General features: G+C 39.1%; 1 protein-coding gene and 1 long non-coding RNA gene across 13 annotated transcripts in view; both read left to right on the top strand.

Annotated features, from left to right (window-relative positions):
* LOC108232894 (protein tyrosine phosphatase receptor type M) overlaps positions 1 to 18,551 on the top strand; it is a 187,375-nt gene that overhangs the window by 81,128 nt on the left and 87,696 nt on the right. For all 12 annotated transcript variants that reach the window (XM_017410986.3, XM_017410992.3, XM_017410990.3 and 9 more), the window contains exon 7: positions 2,691 to 2,984. In XM_017410986.3, the coding sequence (XP_017266475.1) occupies positions 2,691 to 2,984 (294 nt within the window). The remainder of the gene's footprint in view (positions 1 to 2,690; positions 2,985 to 18,551) is intronic.
* Positions 12,359 to 13,706, top strand: LOC112450346. Its single transcript, XR_003038920.2, has 2 exons — positions 12,359 to 12,915; positions 13,491 to 13,706. It is a non-coding gene; the product is annotated as an uncharacterized LOC112450346 (long non-coding RNA).

The raw sequence follows: 18,551 nt of genomic DNA, 5'->3' as shown, positions 1-18,551 counted from the left end.
TTGGCGTTCATCTCGTTTAAAACACTTTTAAGTTATAAGAGACCATAAAAGCCCTTCAAAACAAGACGGCGCTTGAACCCAGATTTTGGGTCACCTCATTTTCTTGTCTGGCTCCAACACGCAGACTAGATGAAGACCTGATGGATTAGCTGGTTCGCTTTAGGTGATGTTTGTTAGGAAGCTTGGATTAGAAGGCGTTTAGGGATGTCAGATGGAGGTCAGATTGAGGTAACCATCTGCTGAAGAACAACCATTTTGTCGTTCATCACCTCAGCCTGAAGGATGTCTTTTTTTATTTTTTTGACACGACGGCTCCATCAAAGGCAGTCAGGAAGTATTTTCTTTTACTCGTGGGCTCATTAGAGCTTCTCGCTTCTTGCTGCTCGCACGTCCAACCGTTGTGATATCTGAATACAGTAGATTCCTGAGAGATTCCTTGGCTGCTGGTCTTGGCTTTTTGTTGAATGTGTTGTGTTTATGGTTGTGTCAGGAAAACCTGAAAGATCACGGTCAGATTTAGTTGTCCTTATATGTATGGTACTCTAAACTAAATAGCACAATGATTTAATACAATTATTTTTCAATATGTTCAAAAACTTTGAATCTTCAGGAACAGTCACGCTTCACGGTTGATCTGTTCAAACGAGACAAAAGCAGTGTACACAAAGGAACGCAGTTATTATTGCATGCCTCAGAAAATCATGCAAATGTTACGGCAACACCCTCTTACCTGTCTATACTGTCTGAAAAAACAATCCTGAAAATATCCCAAGGCAGAAATAATTTGTTTGACATTTCAAGAAACCTCATTAAACCAGAAAAGGCTCAAGGTTTAAGCAAGATTAGACAAATATTGTGACATAAAAAAGATAAGGTTATATTCAAGGATGTCATATAGCGTTGAGTTTATCTGAAGAAAGGAACTTGTTCTCCATTAAAAAAAAATCTCTATTTATAGTATTTTTTTTATATATTTGACAATCAAAACAGACCCACTGAAGGGTAAGAAGGCCAAGAAATAGATTGTCAAGTTAGTATGTTATTCCCTTCATTCAAAATAACTGTTTCTTTTATTTTCATATTTTTAATCATTGTGTGAAGGTTTCTCACTACAGACACTTGGACAGATTATTCTAACACCTATGATTTCGATACTGAAACACAATTGGCACAAAGTGAATAAATCTTACAGCTTTTCTAGTTTTAGCTGGAACTTTTTAATCCACAAATGCTCGACGGCCACATTGTAAAATTAGATATTACACATTCTAAAGTGGCAATATAACAGCGTGATATCAGTGTGAGGCAATAGTTCTCAACCAGAAAATGCTCTCCTGATCTGGGACGAGTCTTTGCCTCAAGTGAAGGAGTTCAGATATCTGGGCGTCTTGTTCCCACATGTTGGTAGTATGGAGCAGGAGATGGACAAAGCTCAGGATTTACTGGTCCATCTACATTCCAGCCATCATCTGTGAAAAAAAGATTGAGATGCTGGATACAGGTAGCTGAAATGACTCTCCTCTGTAGTCAAGGTGAGAAGTTCAGTCAACTAGAAGGAGCTTGGAGGAGAGTAGCTGCTCCTCTGCAGCCAAAGGAATCAGCTAAGGTGGTTCAGGCTTTTGATGAGGATGCCTCCTGGATGTTTTCATCTGGAGGTTCAGGCACAACTCACAGTGAAGCAGACCCAGATGTTGCAGGAGGGATTATATATCCTCTCTGACCTGGGAATACCTTCAGATCCCCCAAGAGGAGATGCAGAGTGTCACTCAGGAGAGGTGTTTGGGTTTTCTTTATGACCCTTTTGCCTCTGCAACACAACCTTCAATAAGCAGAAGAAAATGAACTGATATATAACTTTATTTCCTACAAGGGAATGGATTCAATTTATTCTGTAATTGTGAATCAAGCTTTTCTTCATTTTTGCCGCTGGTTCATCTCTGTGTGCATGCTTTGGATACTTTTTACCTAATTTTTACTAAACAAATAAAACAAATTTTTGCTTAAATCAGAATTGTTCTAATTTTTTTGAATGTCTGACAAAAAAATGGGTTCTTTGTTTATTGTTAACCTTTACTTAGTTGCTACCCACACTGCAGAGCAGCCACTAGTGATATTTTTTTCAAAGAAACACTTGAGTTGTGTTTATTATCCCATCAGTCTATTTAAACAGAATAATAAAATTCACAATCGGTCATGAGTTGAACAATTAAACCAGCACCTGGACTAACAATAGAGATGGCAAATACAGTAGTTGTCAATTGTTTGAAATGTTTCAATAGGACTCCTCTGATTGAAATCAATACCTTGTTCAATGGAACCAGTATTTGCCAAGGTCTGACTCTTCTTTTTCAAGTTGCCATTTCTTTATAAAATATGTGTTACAGTCAGTGTCTGACTGTGTTGGTGTGCTGCTGATGAAGACATTCTATTTATCAGGTTGGAACTATTGATTGGTTCTTGTTAAATACCTTGATTATTGGAAAAAAGAAGCTGTTCTTTGTGAGCTTTAAGACAATTTTGATCTGGTTTATTGTTTAAAAGAACACGCTGAATCTTGTTTGCCTGCAGGTTTTTTGTGCAAATGTTTATGCTTTTTGTACAAACTAAAAACATAATTATTTTCTATATTGTAAAGGCTTTTCAACATTATAGCATGATTATCCACCATCAATTTTTTTTTATTTTCCCAGAGCCTCCAGTTCCTATTGCACCCCCGCAGCTGACTGCTGTTGGAGCGACCTACCTTTGGATCCAGCTGAATGCCAACTCCATCAATGGGGATGGTCCAATCATTGACCGGCAGGTGGAGTACCGCACCGTATCGGGCACCATGTATGACCTGCAGCCCGTAGACAAGACCACACACAAGATTGGCCACTTGGATCCAGACACAGAGTATGAGATCAGTGTTCTGCTGACCAGACCTTTGGAGGGAGGGACCGGCGCCCCTGGTCCCCCTCTGAGAGCCAGAACCAAGTGTGCAGGTAAGACCAGAACATAAACCTACTGACATGTTTAGATATTATTGACCTATTATTGCTTGGGATTATTATTCTCTTTAAATTCAGTTTTCACTGCATGCATTAAGATACGAGCAGCTATAGGAGTTACCTGCAGATCTTGTGATGAAATTTTAGGCCTCCTATACGTTTCTTTTTGCATCAGTCTGCCCTTGGGTGGAATTTGTCAGAGCAGCCAGTCTTATAAAAATTGAGTCCTTTGATATTTATGTTTAATGTTGTTTCTAAAAATTGTCAATAGTAAAGCACAGAAAGATCCAGAGTACTGCAAGTGGTGCATTTCTTAACAAGCTAGGACTAAAAGTAAAGATTTTAGCTGTAAGATGGTGCTGCACTGCTAAACTGGCTTAAACTGAGGTGAATCTGAAGTGAACTAACAATAAATGTTTCACTTTATGGTTTAGGTGAGACCGTAAATGCAAAGCTTTTAGCCAACGGCATTGTTGGGATGAAATTGACTTCAGCCTGGGGATAATTTCTTGCACCACAGTTGCACCATTTTCAATAAGAGTGAAATAAATGTAAAATGTGTTGTACCAGTTGTTTGCATTGGCTGACTTTTACAACATGAGATAAAACCAAAATGGTACAGTCTAATTTCTCAATTAACTCAGTCAGTTCTCTCGTTAGCAGCCGGAATTAAATTCTAAAATATACTGGGAGGAGATTTCATATGCAAAAATAGTTATCCTTGATCATTTATTTTAATTGATCAGTTTCTGTCTCAGAGTTGTTGTGTGATAAAGGGTGCTTTGGAAAAATGACTAACTTTATTAACTGTCTTACCTATCTGCACTAATCTTCAACTGTCTAGGTTTTATGGTGCCCAATGTTTGTGACTTTTTCTTCCTCTTTTTAATCCTGCTCATAAATAGGATGCAACCATAAAGCAACCGAAATCTGTATAGATTTTTTACTTTTTAGTCTTATTAAACTGGGTTCTAGAACATGGGAGGTATTTTTTCTTTATTATTTAGCAATTTGTGTTTATGTTTCTATTCATTTGTCGTACGATAAAAATGTCCCAGTTCAAACTAATTTATGCAAAGTAGCTATAAACATCTTTAAAACTGCACCTTGTTACAAAACCATTTCAGATCTACTGAGCCCAGGCTGGCAGGATAAAGATCCTTTCTTATTATCAAACTGGGGCTCAATAAGGAGCGCCGTGTGCCTCTGCTGCTGCAGTTACAGGGCTAACCTCTTCTCCACCTCCTTCAAGTTTACCAGTTTTCCTCATCATTAAAATAAATATATAAAACTTGCAGAACAGTCCAGCTACCTCTCCACAATAACAACTAGAAGCATTCAGAGAGTGCAAATCTCCATCAATGCCACAGCGTGATCAAAAAATAGTGCAATCTGGATCACCACCAAAACTAAATCCACTGTTTTTTGTAAAAACCCCAACATCTCCTGAAAATTTTTAGTTTTTGCCTGATCTTTGCTGACAGACAAACAAACAAACCAATGGACACAACCGAAAACATAATTTTCTTTGGTAGAGGTAACAAAAGGGTCACATGTAGGAGCAGAGACAAGTTTTTAACGAAGGGGTTACCTGTGACATTGACCTTTGACCCCATTACCTTGTGATCAACAGTGATCACCCATGACCCATGAGGTGTCCAGCTGTGGAGTTAAACATACCTTTTTTTACAGCTGCAGAGTTGGAGCATGGGATGATCTGTGACCTTGAACTTTTACCAGATCACCACCAAAACATAATCACTTGTTCCTTCAACCATATTTGACGTTTCCTGAAAATTTCATGAAAATCCATGCATAACTCTTTGAGCAATCTTGTCGACAGACAGACACTACCGAAAACTTAACCTCCTTGAGGTAAATATTGGTCTGATGCATGATGGTCTATAGCAGGGGTGTCCAATCCTGGTCCTGGAGGGCCACTATCCTGCAGGTTTTACTTGTTTCTCTGCTCCAACACACCTGATTTGAATCAATGGGTGATTAACAGGCTTCTGCAGAACATGAAGAGGTGATTTAACGACTGAATCAGGTGTGTTGGAGCAGAGGAACAAGAAAAACCTGCAGGATAGTGGCCCTCCAGGACCAGGATTGGACACCCCTGTTCTATAGTGTCAGCAGATGCTGCTTGTATCAAAAACAAACTGACAGAAGTAAATTTTATTTTATAAAGCATGTTTTAAGATGAAAATAAAATGGGGCTTCACATCTAAATCGCGTAAAAGACAAAAATAAAATAAAATCAATAAAATAAGTAACAATAATAACACAATAACCTTGTTGTGCTTAAGAGGACCAAAGTGCCTAAGTTGATTAAATAGAGTGAGATACAATCCTATACAAAAGAGTGGTCAAAGCTTTCCATTCATTCAGCACTTTCCCCTAATTGGTTTATCATTATTGCCTTAAGCTTGTTGAGTTTAGATTTATAGCATTCCTAATTTACTTTAACAAACAAAGCAGGAAAAAAAGTTTTCCATTGTTTAAAATCAGCCCCAGAATACAATATGTAGCCATCAAGACTTGATTGTTGGTGAAGGTCCATTGTGTTTTCTCTGAAGCCTCATTTCATCTGAAGTAAATGACTCAATTACACAAATGCCCAACATATATCATCGACAGTTTACTTGGCAATTATTTTTCAGAAACCTTTTGTGTTCCCATGTTTCACACCTGTAGAAGTGTTTGAAAGATTTGTTTTTAGCATTGAGCTGCAGAAAACAATGAGGAGCATAGTGTTAGGCTTTATGTGAAATGAAGAACCAAACACTAGTGCATCGATGACAAAACAAAAGCTCTTAACTTCCTTGAACAGTTGGAGCAACTCTTTCTAACATAAATCATTTACAGTTTCCCTCATGTAGAGTTTAGAGCTGAAAACTGCCCATTCACATGGTTGACCTTTATAAAAACTCACTGATTGCATTTAATTTTCGTTCTAAACACCCTGTGAGCTCCCTAATTCGTCCGCAACTCAGATTGATATTATGTGTGAAGTACTGTGGCAACCTAAATTCAGATTATTGTTCGTGCTGTGCTGTGGATAGCCACACTGTGCATAAACACTTTAAGAATGCCTGATGATGCTGTACCAGTTGCCCTTCTCACAACATTAACCAGCTAAATTCCCCTGCTGTACTGGGATGCCAACTTGAGGGACAAAACAAATCCAGGATCAGCAGTTTTCCCGGCTAATGCTGTTTGGTGTCCGGAGAAATGCTGATGAGAAGAAGAATTTCCTCCCCTCTCTGCCCAGGGTGCAACCCTGTCTCCCCACTGTGAAGGTCAGGAGCTCATACATTTTTAGTCTGGTTGATGGGGATGAATGAACCTACCTGCGCTGCCCTCGGAGTTAGACCTGGCTTCGGTATGGGGTCCTGGCCCCTGTGCCACCCCGCCGGTCACAGTCAGGAAGATTGATGGCCCTGCCTCCCGGAGTGTGTTTGAGGAAGCAGCTTTTGATCTGGTCCAGGTCTCTGCTGGTCTTTGCCACTGACAGGCTGGTTCTCAGCAGCGCTCCTAATTGAACGGTTAAAACTCACAGGGCTGTGTGATACATCACTGCTGATACAGACAGGCCCGGAGACTCTCTCCCCCCGCTGCCATGCTGCTGTCTGAGGCGCTAATGAAAATCTGTGGCTTCTTTAGAGCGCTGCCTTTCACATAATTATTCCCAGCTTTGGTCACTTTGCAAAATGAGCAATGTTTCTGATGACAAAGAATGTTTTATTTCAATCTTCAGCAGAATGGAGAATGTATAATGCAAGGACGCCACCAATTCTATTCAGAGACAGGAGGGAAAAAGGGGTACCCTTGAAAGGTTTTCACTTCCATTACTGTGCCAGTGAACAACAATGAATGTTATATCCAAGGCTCTGTGATTGCTTCAGGGGTTATTTGTGACTTTCAAGGTTTTGTCGAGTGATTCTAGCATTTTATTTTGCATATCCTCTTGTCTTTCATTTGTTGTTGTTGAATTTCTCAACTTATCATTTATCATTTTCAACCTTCACTGCTACGCTGACCATGTTTTTCAGCTAAAGGAGGAAAAATACTCCCACCCCTTTTCCATGTGAAATTTTCGGTTCGTATGAAGTTGTTTACCACTTGAGAGTCCTCCGTGCTCTGTAAGTGCAGCTTAAAGGAAGACACAGTTGTATCAGGTAGTGCCCCAGGATCACAGCGTGGTGCCCAGAATTTCAGCAATATTATTAGGAGAGAGTGTCTCACACAAAGAGGCCATTTCCAGCCCACATGGGGAAGGTGGATAAGCAAACCTTAAACAACTGCTTCTCTGCAGTCTGAGCTGAGATCTGTGAGGGAAAAGTGGGCCGCATCTTTATCTGCTTTGAGTTAGGACCCATTTTGGACGTGTAGTGGATCCAGAAACGCTTCATAATAGGTGCACAAACACTGTTACCCTCCAGAGTTTAAATTAACTCTGTTAGTTGATTAAAGGGATAGTTCATTCTGGGGTTCTGTGAAAAGGTTATAAACGATAAACATCTTACCTGTTGCAGATAGCTCTTTGAAGTTTGGCATTACTTAATTATTCTGGCACAAATATTATATTCCTGCAGAAAGAGCCCCAAGCTGCACCAGCAGTGTTACAGATGTGCTTGCAAAAATGCAGAATTCTGGGTAAATGTAGTGCAATTCAAAGTTGACAACAATGTAAAGGTTCATGGTACTTTTTTGCAATAAGAATACCCTTATAAGTAGCTAATAAACCAAGTGTTTAAGTTTTAAACACCTTTATAAACAACTAGTTACCTGTTAAATGCCTTAAATAAAAAGAGAAATGTATAGAAAATAAAAAGTATAAAATATAATGATGCACAAAGGACATGACGTAAGCTAAACATGACAAAAAATTGTCAGATTCACCATAATAAATTAATAGTTTAGTGCTTGAGCGAGCCAAATGACAAGCTTCAGTGTATGAAAATTGTCTTTTAACTTTATAAATGTGTATTAATAATTTATAAACTCAAATTCTAACCTAACCATATTGTATTTATAAATCCTTTTAAGGCTAGTCGATGCAAAGTGGTACCAGGTTTGTAAAATAGCATGAACTGCTACAAAATCTTTGAGACTGGAGTTCTTTTAGGGTGGCAGCAATCCACTTTGGTCTCGGCCTTGTTCAGACAGATTTAAATTCTGTAATAATAATTATTCCTAACCATTTACAGAACTACACTTTAAATGATCTGAGCTATTTCTTTGAGCTTGAATAAAGTCTGCACAGGCCACATTGTTTTCTGCACGGCTCCTGTTATGATGCAGAAGAGATCATTTCGGATTAGTTGCAGTCCTAGATGAACAGTCTGTCGCAGTCTGTCCTGTGTGTCTCATCCTCACCCTTTTGGCCTCTGCTGTCCTGCTGGCTCTTGTGTGTTTTAAAAATGGCAATACATGATGTCCATGCTGGGTCCAAACACCTGCTCAGACTGCAGCCTCTGCCAGCTCCACATCTCCGTCTATAAGTTCTCTCCATCTGCGCCCTGCTACCTCGTGGGAGTAGTCTCATCTGTTTGTTTTCACTTTGCCACTCTGTTGCACTGAGTGCTATTAAACACAAGGGAATCAGCATTAATCAGGGCTCATCCCTCCCTTAAACACTTATGTATATCGGTGGAGAGCAGGGAGGAGCTGCACAATTATCTTTCCTACACCAAGGTTGGTTATTTGCATGCAGCCTCCTGGTTAATTAGTGAAAGACTGTTTTGGTACAAATAACAATGATGAGGCTTTCTGACCACATTAAAATGACAGTAGTAGTAAAATTGCTGTTTTCCTTAAGCATAACTCATTAGTTTAAACAGTTGTGAAAATGCTATAAAAAAACAAACAAACAAAAAAACTAAAAAACATTTTTACTGTTTCTTCAATCACCAATGTCTTGACCTTTTTGAAATCTTGTGAATCACAAAAAACTGACGGGTCAGGTATGAATCATGTGACCCGTGCAGTTAAATATCTTCTGATTCTATTCACTGAAAAAAGAAAAAGTCTGAGTTTTTCTCTTACACCTTTAAACCCTACAAAGTAATGACTACTGGAAAGACTGATTTACATTAATACAGTTTCTTTTTTTTCTGGCATTGTTCAGCTGCCAAAGAGGTCTTAGAAAAGTACAATCTACGAACTAAAAGAGCCTTTTTTTTCCCCCGATGTATACTTAATATGTCAAGAGCCCATTTGATAGACAAGAAGATTTAATGACCTGACTTAAGGATGGTTAGAGCTTGGTACTAGGTTATATAAGGTATCTGCAAGTATTCGCATTCTTTTTCACTTTCAAGAATCTGTCAGTTTTGGAGCAATAGCTTGCAGCTTTTGACAGATTTACACGTAAATTTCCACCTTTGTTGAACACTGCAAGACTCCAGTTCAAAACCGTTTAGGACATTAGAGCCTTTTAGTCGCCTAGGGAATGTAATTGGTCTTTGAAACATTCGTAATGCGTGTTTGAATATAAAGATTCAGCTACGATTTGATGCCTTTTGGAGAATGAGAGGCTCTGTACTCATATGCATACAATGTTGAAAGGCAACGGCGGATGATAATGATTTTGCTGTGTGTGTTTGTGTGTTTGTCTGTCACCAAAAAATCTCATACTCAATTAATTTTATTGAAACTTGCAGGAACTAATTATTGGATGTGCATCTACAGACTGATTACCCTTTGGAGTCAGCCCACTTCTACATCGCTTGTCACAGTCCACTGACCTTTGCAAACACAAAAGCATATCTCAATTAATTTTACAGATGTTAAAGAAAAATGTACTGTGGTAACAGCTGAGACTGAACCCAGGACATCTTTGTTTAAAATTTTGGACTATTTGGAATTAACTCCGGCTGTCTGTTAGCAAAATATCTCATGAACTACTAGATTTTACGGAAATTTTTAGAAAGCAATCACTAGATATACATCTACAACTAATAAACATTTGGAGTTGTTTAAATTCAAGATGGCCACCACAGTTGGTCAATATTTTCCAGCACAAAAATACCTATAACTCAGTCAGTTTTACCGATAATGAGCTCATAATTGATGTGGCATTAGCTGAAAGTTATCCTCAATATATACTCTGAGCATAACATCTTGTAACATGAGGAACATTATTTTTAAGGTTTGACCAAAACGACTACAACTCTATCATTTTTCAACATAAAATAATCTTAGTCTAAAACTCTGGCATTAAAGGCAGTAATCAATAGGCTTTCTGTCAAGAAATGCTAGGCCTTAAATTTTTTTTTATCAATTCCAAGAACCTTTTTCAGTGATGATTTGGAATGAATTTCGATACTACTTTTATGGTCTTTTTTTTTAGGGCATTGGCTGTTTGTTTTTTTTGTTCTCATTTTCAGTCCAGTAGCTTTCCAACCTTTTTACCTGGTAAAATGTCATAAACTAAAGACACTGGCTTCCATACTTCTCATCCCATTAAGAAAAAGCAAAACACCAGCTAAACAAAGCTGTTAAGAAGGGTAAAATAACGATCTGGTATTATTCTATATTTACATTTGCCTCGCCTTCTATAAATTCTACGTGGCTATGGTGCAGATGTGACAGAGATCTAATCGTTTATGACAGTTGCTGGTTTGCTAAGGGTTGTGCTCGAGCATATCTATTTCTGTGGCTCTAACAGGAAAGGAAATTGTTTGCTAGGCGTTCGTCTAATTAACCCCATTATTGCCCTGAGCTCTAAATGAAAAGCCACTTCACCTTACCTTCTCAGATAACATGGGTCTGGTTTGTCACCCACAATAGCTGCCAGTCATGTGACTTATAGGATTTATATATTGTCTATTGCAAGGTGAATGAAAAGCCTTGGTTCGAAGCCCATTGAATCTGTGTTCTTTTGTCAGTCAGAGAAAACAGGGTAGATTGAGTTTGTGGTGTGCAGGAAGGTTATAGAAGACCACAATAAAAGTCTTTTTATCACAGCCAGACTGAAGTAGAATGGTGAATTGTGTTCTATGATATTGGCTCTGCAAAAGACAAATTGTGTTCTTCTCAAGGACATGTCTTCAAACAACCTCTGTTAAAAAGAAAAGAAAAAGAGACCAAAAGAGAGAGAGAGACTCTGCATTTATAGTGGTTTCATTATAATTATTTTCCTCACCTCCTTCGCTCCATCTATATATTCCCTTAACAGGAGGGAAACTGAGACTTTGAGAACAAATAAGCTCCTGTGATACTCCGGCGACATCAACACAAACTTTTCACTCCAGAACTGTATCTCCAGCTCCTCATAAGCAATTATTATTCAGGTTGTTTGTAATCTCTGCTCTTAAACCTCAACAGGATGATAAATAGTGGTTTTGTCAGGCTTCGCTAAATCCTTCTTTTTTTTCCTGTTTTTAAAATTGAGCTGAAATTTGTCTCAAGGTCTTTAAATGTTTCTATTCTCCATGTTTAATTATTCACTGCCTATCTGCTGTAATTTTTGTCACACATTTTCTCCATCTTTTACTGAATTATAGATGTCCAATTCCCCTGCCTAGGCATCCAACAAGCACTCATTCAGTCTGGTTGAATAACCCTAACTCTAGAACATTTCCACGTCTCCTTTTCAACTAAAGGACATGACTGTCAGGAAGGCTGCGATTTATTCCCCGCTTTCCCCTACCTAGATGGCTAGATCTTTGATCCCATATATCTCGCGAGTAGGTGGCTCAGAAAATGCAGCGACCATTTCACAAAGTCAAGAGCTTCACTTTGATTTACACTGTGGGTAACACCCTAAGTTGAGCATGACACATGCAGGGTTTTTTTTTTTTGCCGACAAATGATAACGGCACACGAGCCATCTGCGACGCGTTGAAGGTGAAGAATCACCTTGGTCACCTCCCACTGTTCTTGTGGAGATTGTGCCCCCATCTGTAAATGAGGGCTTGTTTTCTTCCAATTTGAAAGCTCTAACCACACAAAAAATAAAACCTGATATAAGAGTAGAGATGGGTGTGTTGGGCATGTCTTTGTGTTAAGATAGATGGTGAAGGAGGAGGAGGATGGGGAGGGTCATCCTAGCTGTCATTCTGACCCCAATCACTATATCGGTGGAAACAAAATGAAAAATTGATTTAACCAGTTTTACCTTCACTTCCTCTGGTCTGTTCATCAATTCCCTGTCTGTTTATTTTTAACTGGTCAGTCGATTTGCACTTCCCCTCACCTTTTCTGCCACTACAAGGCACATGCTAGTTTTGCTCTTGGTGATTCTGCATTCAAAATTGCAGCTGCTGGTATTTAAACCGATATGAAGCAACATTGTTTTCTTCGTATGGAAAACTAGAAGCACAAACATTTATTAAAGTGCTTCAAATTCGTACATTTCATCTCAACAAGCTAAATTATACTGTCGTAGTGGTATCTGTAGTACATTTTTAGCATTTGCACACATAGTTAATGAATAAAATAAATAAAAAACTGTTTTCGTTAGTGCCACATGTTTAAATTCCAATAGTATCTTGATATTGGCTTTGGAAATTTGGCAAATGAAACAGCACTATTATATGAATTTTATCATGATCTGTGTTCATTTTTCTGTTTTAAGGTTTATTTTTCGTTTCCTATTAGGTTTAGTTTCTGTGTTTTCTTTGTGTTCAGATTCTTTCTCAAGCTTCTCTCTGTTTTCCAATCTCTCTCAGTATTTTTCCACTGTCAGTTTCTGCTCCTCAGCTCTGGCTCCGCCCACTCTCACCTGTGACCAGTTGTCATTAGGCCCAGGTGTCACCACTTTACCAATCTACCCCAGTCTTTTTAAGTTTCCACTCTTAGTCCAGCTTCTCTTTGTGCTTACTTGCTGGCATGCCAGCCTTTTTTATTGCTGTTTGTTAAAGTTTTAAGTTTTATTGTGCAGCTTGTGTTGTTTTTTATCTAGATTGTATCTGAGGTAAGTTTTTCTGTCTCAAACTTTCTTTGAAAACTACTGATCTAAAGTCATTTGTTTCCTGTACTCCTAAGGTTACAGAGCAAAGGGGAAAGTGTTTATTGCTCTCTTAAAGCTTGATCTTGGAGCAGTGTTTTTTTTTTAGATTTATAGATTTTTTTTTTCAGCATGACAGGCAGTAATAAGAGTAATTGTTCCTCAGAATATGATGATCTGCAAGGTACTATTTTTATATGAACAGTCTTTGGCTCTTAAACCATTGTGGCCATAAACAACTTTCTATTATGATTGGCTAACACTTTCAGTAAGAAAGACATGACTTGGAAGTAAGTAGTTGTGTAGGACATAGTTCTGTTTACACAACCTTATTTCTTTCTTTTTTTGGTGCAGTTGAGCGATATGGGTCTTTAGGACAGCTTACAGGATCATAGTTATTCATGAATAAACGTAACATTCTTATATCTTGGTATTTGATGCTGGTAGAGAAATGCTCATCCTCACTCTCACACTTTTACTCTCCCTTTCTGTTCTGTACTGTAAGAAGAAAGACATTCACTCATTCATCTCCACCCCTACAGCTTGAGGGGGTTCATCAGACAAAGTGGCAGCTGAGCCAGGTCCAACACCCGGGCTCATTCGGAGGTTTCAATTTGATCCAGAGCTCTGTTGGCCCCTCTGCCCCTTATCCTCACCCATCATGGCAGTCTCATTCATCACAAGGCCTATAAAGAAGGACTTGATAGAGTGAGGAGCAACAACCACCATTCAATAAATCCTTGTATCCATGCCTTCGAGATGTATGGGCAGAGTGTGTTTGAGTGTTGTGAGCATGGGAATTTCTCTGGCATTATACCTCGTGTCGATGTGATATTTGAACATAAGATTACCACGTAAACTGACTTTCAAGTGTCATCCAATATGACTTTCACATGCTTCGACCCCAAGGGCTCATTTGACTTGTTGCTTCTGATGGAAAAAAATATCATGGCATTTCCATCTTTTTCATACAAGCATTTATTTTTAATCCTGTCTGATTTCACCCCTTCCGACTTAGTACATCCCCTTTTGTTTTGTGTGCTGACAGCAACATTTTGGAGTATCCCAATGTTTTTGTGATTTAAGAGTAGGAAATACAGGTAGGGCTACCTGGTCCTTGTAATACTTTTGGTTTTATTGTAGTTCTTCCTTAAGCATACCAGTTATTGTTGTGTGCTGGCTATGACTAGTATTACATGACGAATATGGGTATACTATCGTATCAGTTTTCATAAAAGGAATTGGCAAGTATGTATCTTGTATCAGCTTTCTAAAGTGGTGAGTAGATAAGTGTCTTAAGTTTCAAAGATTAAAATACGGTGAATCACTAGCTGTTTGTGGTTTCAGCCAGGATATATATTAAACTTGCGTAAAAGCCAAGCATCTTCCCAGACATGATATAATATCCCTGGAGCTTAAGGTAAATCCTCTTAGAAGACCTCTCAATTTTCTTCTCGTGGCTGGCCACAGTTTTCTTTGTTTCCTGGTAGAACAATGGCTCATTTTACTGAATTACAACTACAAGCAACATAAGCCATGCTGCCACCTTCTATCAGTTCAAATCAGTTAATGAAAAAGTGTCAGATACATCCCCCTTTTTGTGTGGCTCTTCAAAATATGGGTTAGTAAATGGAAACTTGACTCTCCATCTCTGCCTTTTTATAACCCTCATGCCCTCNACCCCAACCCCCTTTTTCTCCTCCTCCAGAGGATTGCATTGACGAGCACTCTAGGAGGGTGATGGAGCTTTGATTGTCAGTTATCAAAAGCTATCATTATCGCTCGCTTTTCTGGGATATGAAAATGATTTCCTAAGTGTGAAACCCATGTCATTACCTCAGTGGTTGCAGCACTATCACTGAGATGTAATAGAAAGAGGCAAACAAATGTGCTTGTCTCCCAGCCTGCCCAGCTCAAACAGAACAGTGTGTATAACACAAAGCAAAGACAGAGATAAGTGAAGGCAATGCCAGGCCTCACTGCTTGGGTTGGAACACTTAACATGAAAACATTTCTCCAAGCAAGATATAATCTTCATCGCCATCATGTTGTTTTGGTGTCATCTTCGAAAGCTGACATTCTCAAGGGAGGAATCCGACCATCTAAGTGCCATCCCGTTAAAGTCGATGCATCTTTTTTTTTTTTCCTTCAAATAACAAACACTCCCCCATCCTCCTCCTCCTCCTCTTCAACCCCGGCACTGTTTCATCCTGATGAGATGGCAACCAGGCTCAGTAGCCACATTGACTTGCTGGGGGTTTCTAATCATTGGGGAAGCAGAAATTTCTTCCTCTTGGGTCCGTTTCCTGAGCTGAGAGATGGAAGTCTACACCAGCACCAGGCTTTTCTGCTTTCAATCGATGCAGATCTGATAAAAATCCTGGCTTTCCGAATGACTTGCACACTGCGAAGCCTCAGGAACATCAGATAAGTAATTCGTTCCTCTGTATGTATAGCCGGAAAGATGCTGAGAAACAGGCGTGCACTGCTGTGCACACATATAGACACTCTTTTACTTCTATAAGATTGTAAACACACTAGAAAACACACATCGCCCCTCCTCATACACACACACTTTTGTCTGGCAGTAAAGTGGCTGTGCTCCAGACATGCCCAATTTGTTTCCTTTCATCCAGGACTAATGTCTTGCTCTACCCAGGGGCTAAGTGCCCCATTTGAAGCCCCCAGTCTAGTGCAGGTAGTTGCAACATGCAGTTATTTGTTGTTTTTTGTTTTAAGTTTTATAAAATCATGTCATAACTTCTGCCACTGTAAGCAGGGCCTCATTCAAATTAGCAATAATAATAATAATAATAATGAGGATGTTCTGATAATTTTCAAAAACATTTAAATGTCACAGTGTAATGACTAAAGGAATTACTAATAGTTCTATGTAAATGCCAAATTCAAATTATTCAATTGTGTCTGCAAGTGTGGGCCAGGTGATAATTTGTCCACCACTTGGTATACCAATCTGGGCTCTCACTGGAGCTCGTTCTGTGTGTGCCCCGACATGATAGACCTCAGTAATTTCCTGCTCCAAGGGATGCTTTCATAGCCATTATTATAACTCTATTCCACTAGAAATATCTGCCTTACTGGAGAGATATTACAGTCATATTTTCAGTACTTGCACCCCAATGTCGCCTTCAGTGTATGATAGCTCGAGAGGAATTGGTAAAAAAAAAAATGGGATGGGTTTTTGTGATAGCCCTGTTATTTGCTGTTGTGATTTCTGTGTGTTTTTTATACTAAGCCTCTTACTGCTCGGTTAATAAAACTAAACTAGCAGTCGCAGTAGTCTGGGGTAATAGGCTCATCTCATCAGTTGTCATTCATGGGGTTATGGGCCTATTTGAAAATGGCTGCATTTTTTTTTTTTGCACAAAAGGGATTTAAAAAGAATACGAGCCATTTAGAGTGACACATTCATTTCAGATTAAGGGAAGAAGGTGTTTTTCTTTTTTATCCTGTTTAGAATTTAGCGTGTCCAAGCTGGGAAACGGTTGAGGCACCTTGTTGTGCATGCAAACAGATGATGTCATTCTGAGTCATGAGTTGCAGGTTGTGCTTGGGAACCCACCGCAGATCTTCACATTCTAACTTCCTCCCTCAGACAGCTGGCATTTGCACTACAGGGAGCCACGAGGGCAACTAACAATTAGCCTTTTCTCCACAAAACCCCAGACAGAGAGTATAGAATAATCATGAGAGCTGCTTACTGAATGGGCATTATTACTCTAAGTACCGACCCTACAACTGTACAACTGCATTCAGGCTCAGACAAAAATGATTCCTCCGCCAATAAAAATTCAAATTAAAGTACAAATTAGTAATTTATTTTCCTTATGTCAGTCTTCTTTGCCTTTGTTTGACATGGACTATTTCTCTCCATGATTATATTTGGCACAAGCGCTTTCCATTTTGGCACATTTCCATTGACCAGAATTGGGGTGCAGTTGAAGGTATCTATAATGTTCCACAATAACGGAAGTGTGACATTTTCCCTGAACACTTCAGAAATGGGCCTTCCTCTCAGCCGTTCATGCACGTCTGCTTGAGATTCACACTTTGGTGCGTTTGTCACTTTGAGAGCATCTGGTTTAATTTGATTTCTGTGCTTGGCCACCCTGCAATTCTCTGTGCTTTTAGTGTAACCATTGCCTACTGAGTGCGGCCAACAGATAGTTCCACAAATAAAGGGGTTTAAACTTCTATTTTCTGGATGGCTTTTCCCAACATTGCAACCGATTGGAAGAAGGCCTTTTTTTTTTATCGCTGGCTCTTCCCAGTTCTTTGGTAAAATCTTTTCACGTCGTTGTATGGATGCATTTGTTTTGAAAAGCAAACAAGTTTGTGAATGAGTGCATTTATTGATATAGTTTACAATTAGTGTGACTCTGGTTTTCTTTTACATATTACTCTACAGTTATTACTCTACAGCTGATCTCTTTGAAGGTAAACAAATGCCTGGCAATAATGTTTCATATATTTCAAATTTTGAGTAATTTATCTATTAAAGAAAGCACTTTTTTGACAATTTATAAAAGATTTATGAAGAAAGACTTACTGTACGTCTATAGTCAAGAATTGCAGACATTTGTTTACTTATAGTTAGTTCCTGCAAATTTGGTAGATTTCTATAATTGGAAATATGTTTTCTATTTTCCAGACATTATAATTTGGATCCTTTTGTTGTATTCTTCATGCCCTATAATACTGCGCATTGAGATTCCTTTCCCAACCTTTCTTTACCAGCCCTTCCTCTTCTAATGTTATTTCATCGGCTCTATGAAGGCACCACAAGAGATATCACATCTTCTCCTTGTGAAATCTACAAGTGTTCAATCGTTAATTCAGCGTGGAGCTCTTTTTGTTTCTGTCTTACTTGCACTTGCAGTTGAAAGGCTTCGTTTGACGTATCCCCCCCACCCCTCTTCCCCACTTCTCCTACTGGGTATCCACTATAGGTGCTTTCAGAAACTGAAGCCTTTTGCTGAATCAAATTAGGAAGCTGCCCACAGTGTTGTTTGCAGATTATTGCTTGTTTTTTCATGCCTTTCACACAATCTGTAGAAATGAACAGCATGCTACAACTCCAGTTCAGTCTACCCCCCACAAATGCACCTCCAGAATGTTAAACATGGCTGCTGTGGCTACCTCCGAATTGCTGGACTGTGTCTCCTGGGGAACAGGGAAATTGAGCTCTGGCTCTTCCTAATAGGTGGTAAAGTGTTAAGTTCCAGAGAAATGGACTGCAAATTTAACCTGGAATGGAAATTGATCCCATTACCTTGCGCTTGGGTTGCTTTCCTCCCGTAGGAAGGACAAGCAGAAGAGATGGAGGTGGGGGGGGCAGAATGTAGAGATGAGAAGAAAGAAGGAGAGCAAGAAATAAAAAGTGGGGGGGTAACTGAAACTGAAAGAGAGGCGGGCAGAATGGGAATGGAAAGAAAATAGATGGAGAGACAGGAGAAGGAAGGAAGAGAAAATGGAAAAAAGTCCAAAAGAAAAAAGCGAGGAGACACAGAGTATATGTGATTAGAGGTGATAGGATGGCAGTGGGGGTTGTCTCCTGCCTGGATTGACAGGCTGGCTGACTC

This window comes from Kryptolebias marmoratus, linkage group LG20 (assembly GCF_001649575.2).
Source record: "Kryptolebias marmoratus isolate JLee-2015 linkage group LG20, ASM164957v2, whole genome shotgun sequence".
Taxonomy (NCBI): Eukaryota; Metazoa; Chordata; class Actinopteri; order Cyprinodontiformes; family Rivulidae; genus Kryptolebias; species Kryptolebias marmoratus.
This window is presented reverse-complemented; position numbering and strand designations above follow the sequence as displayed.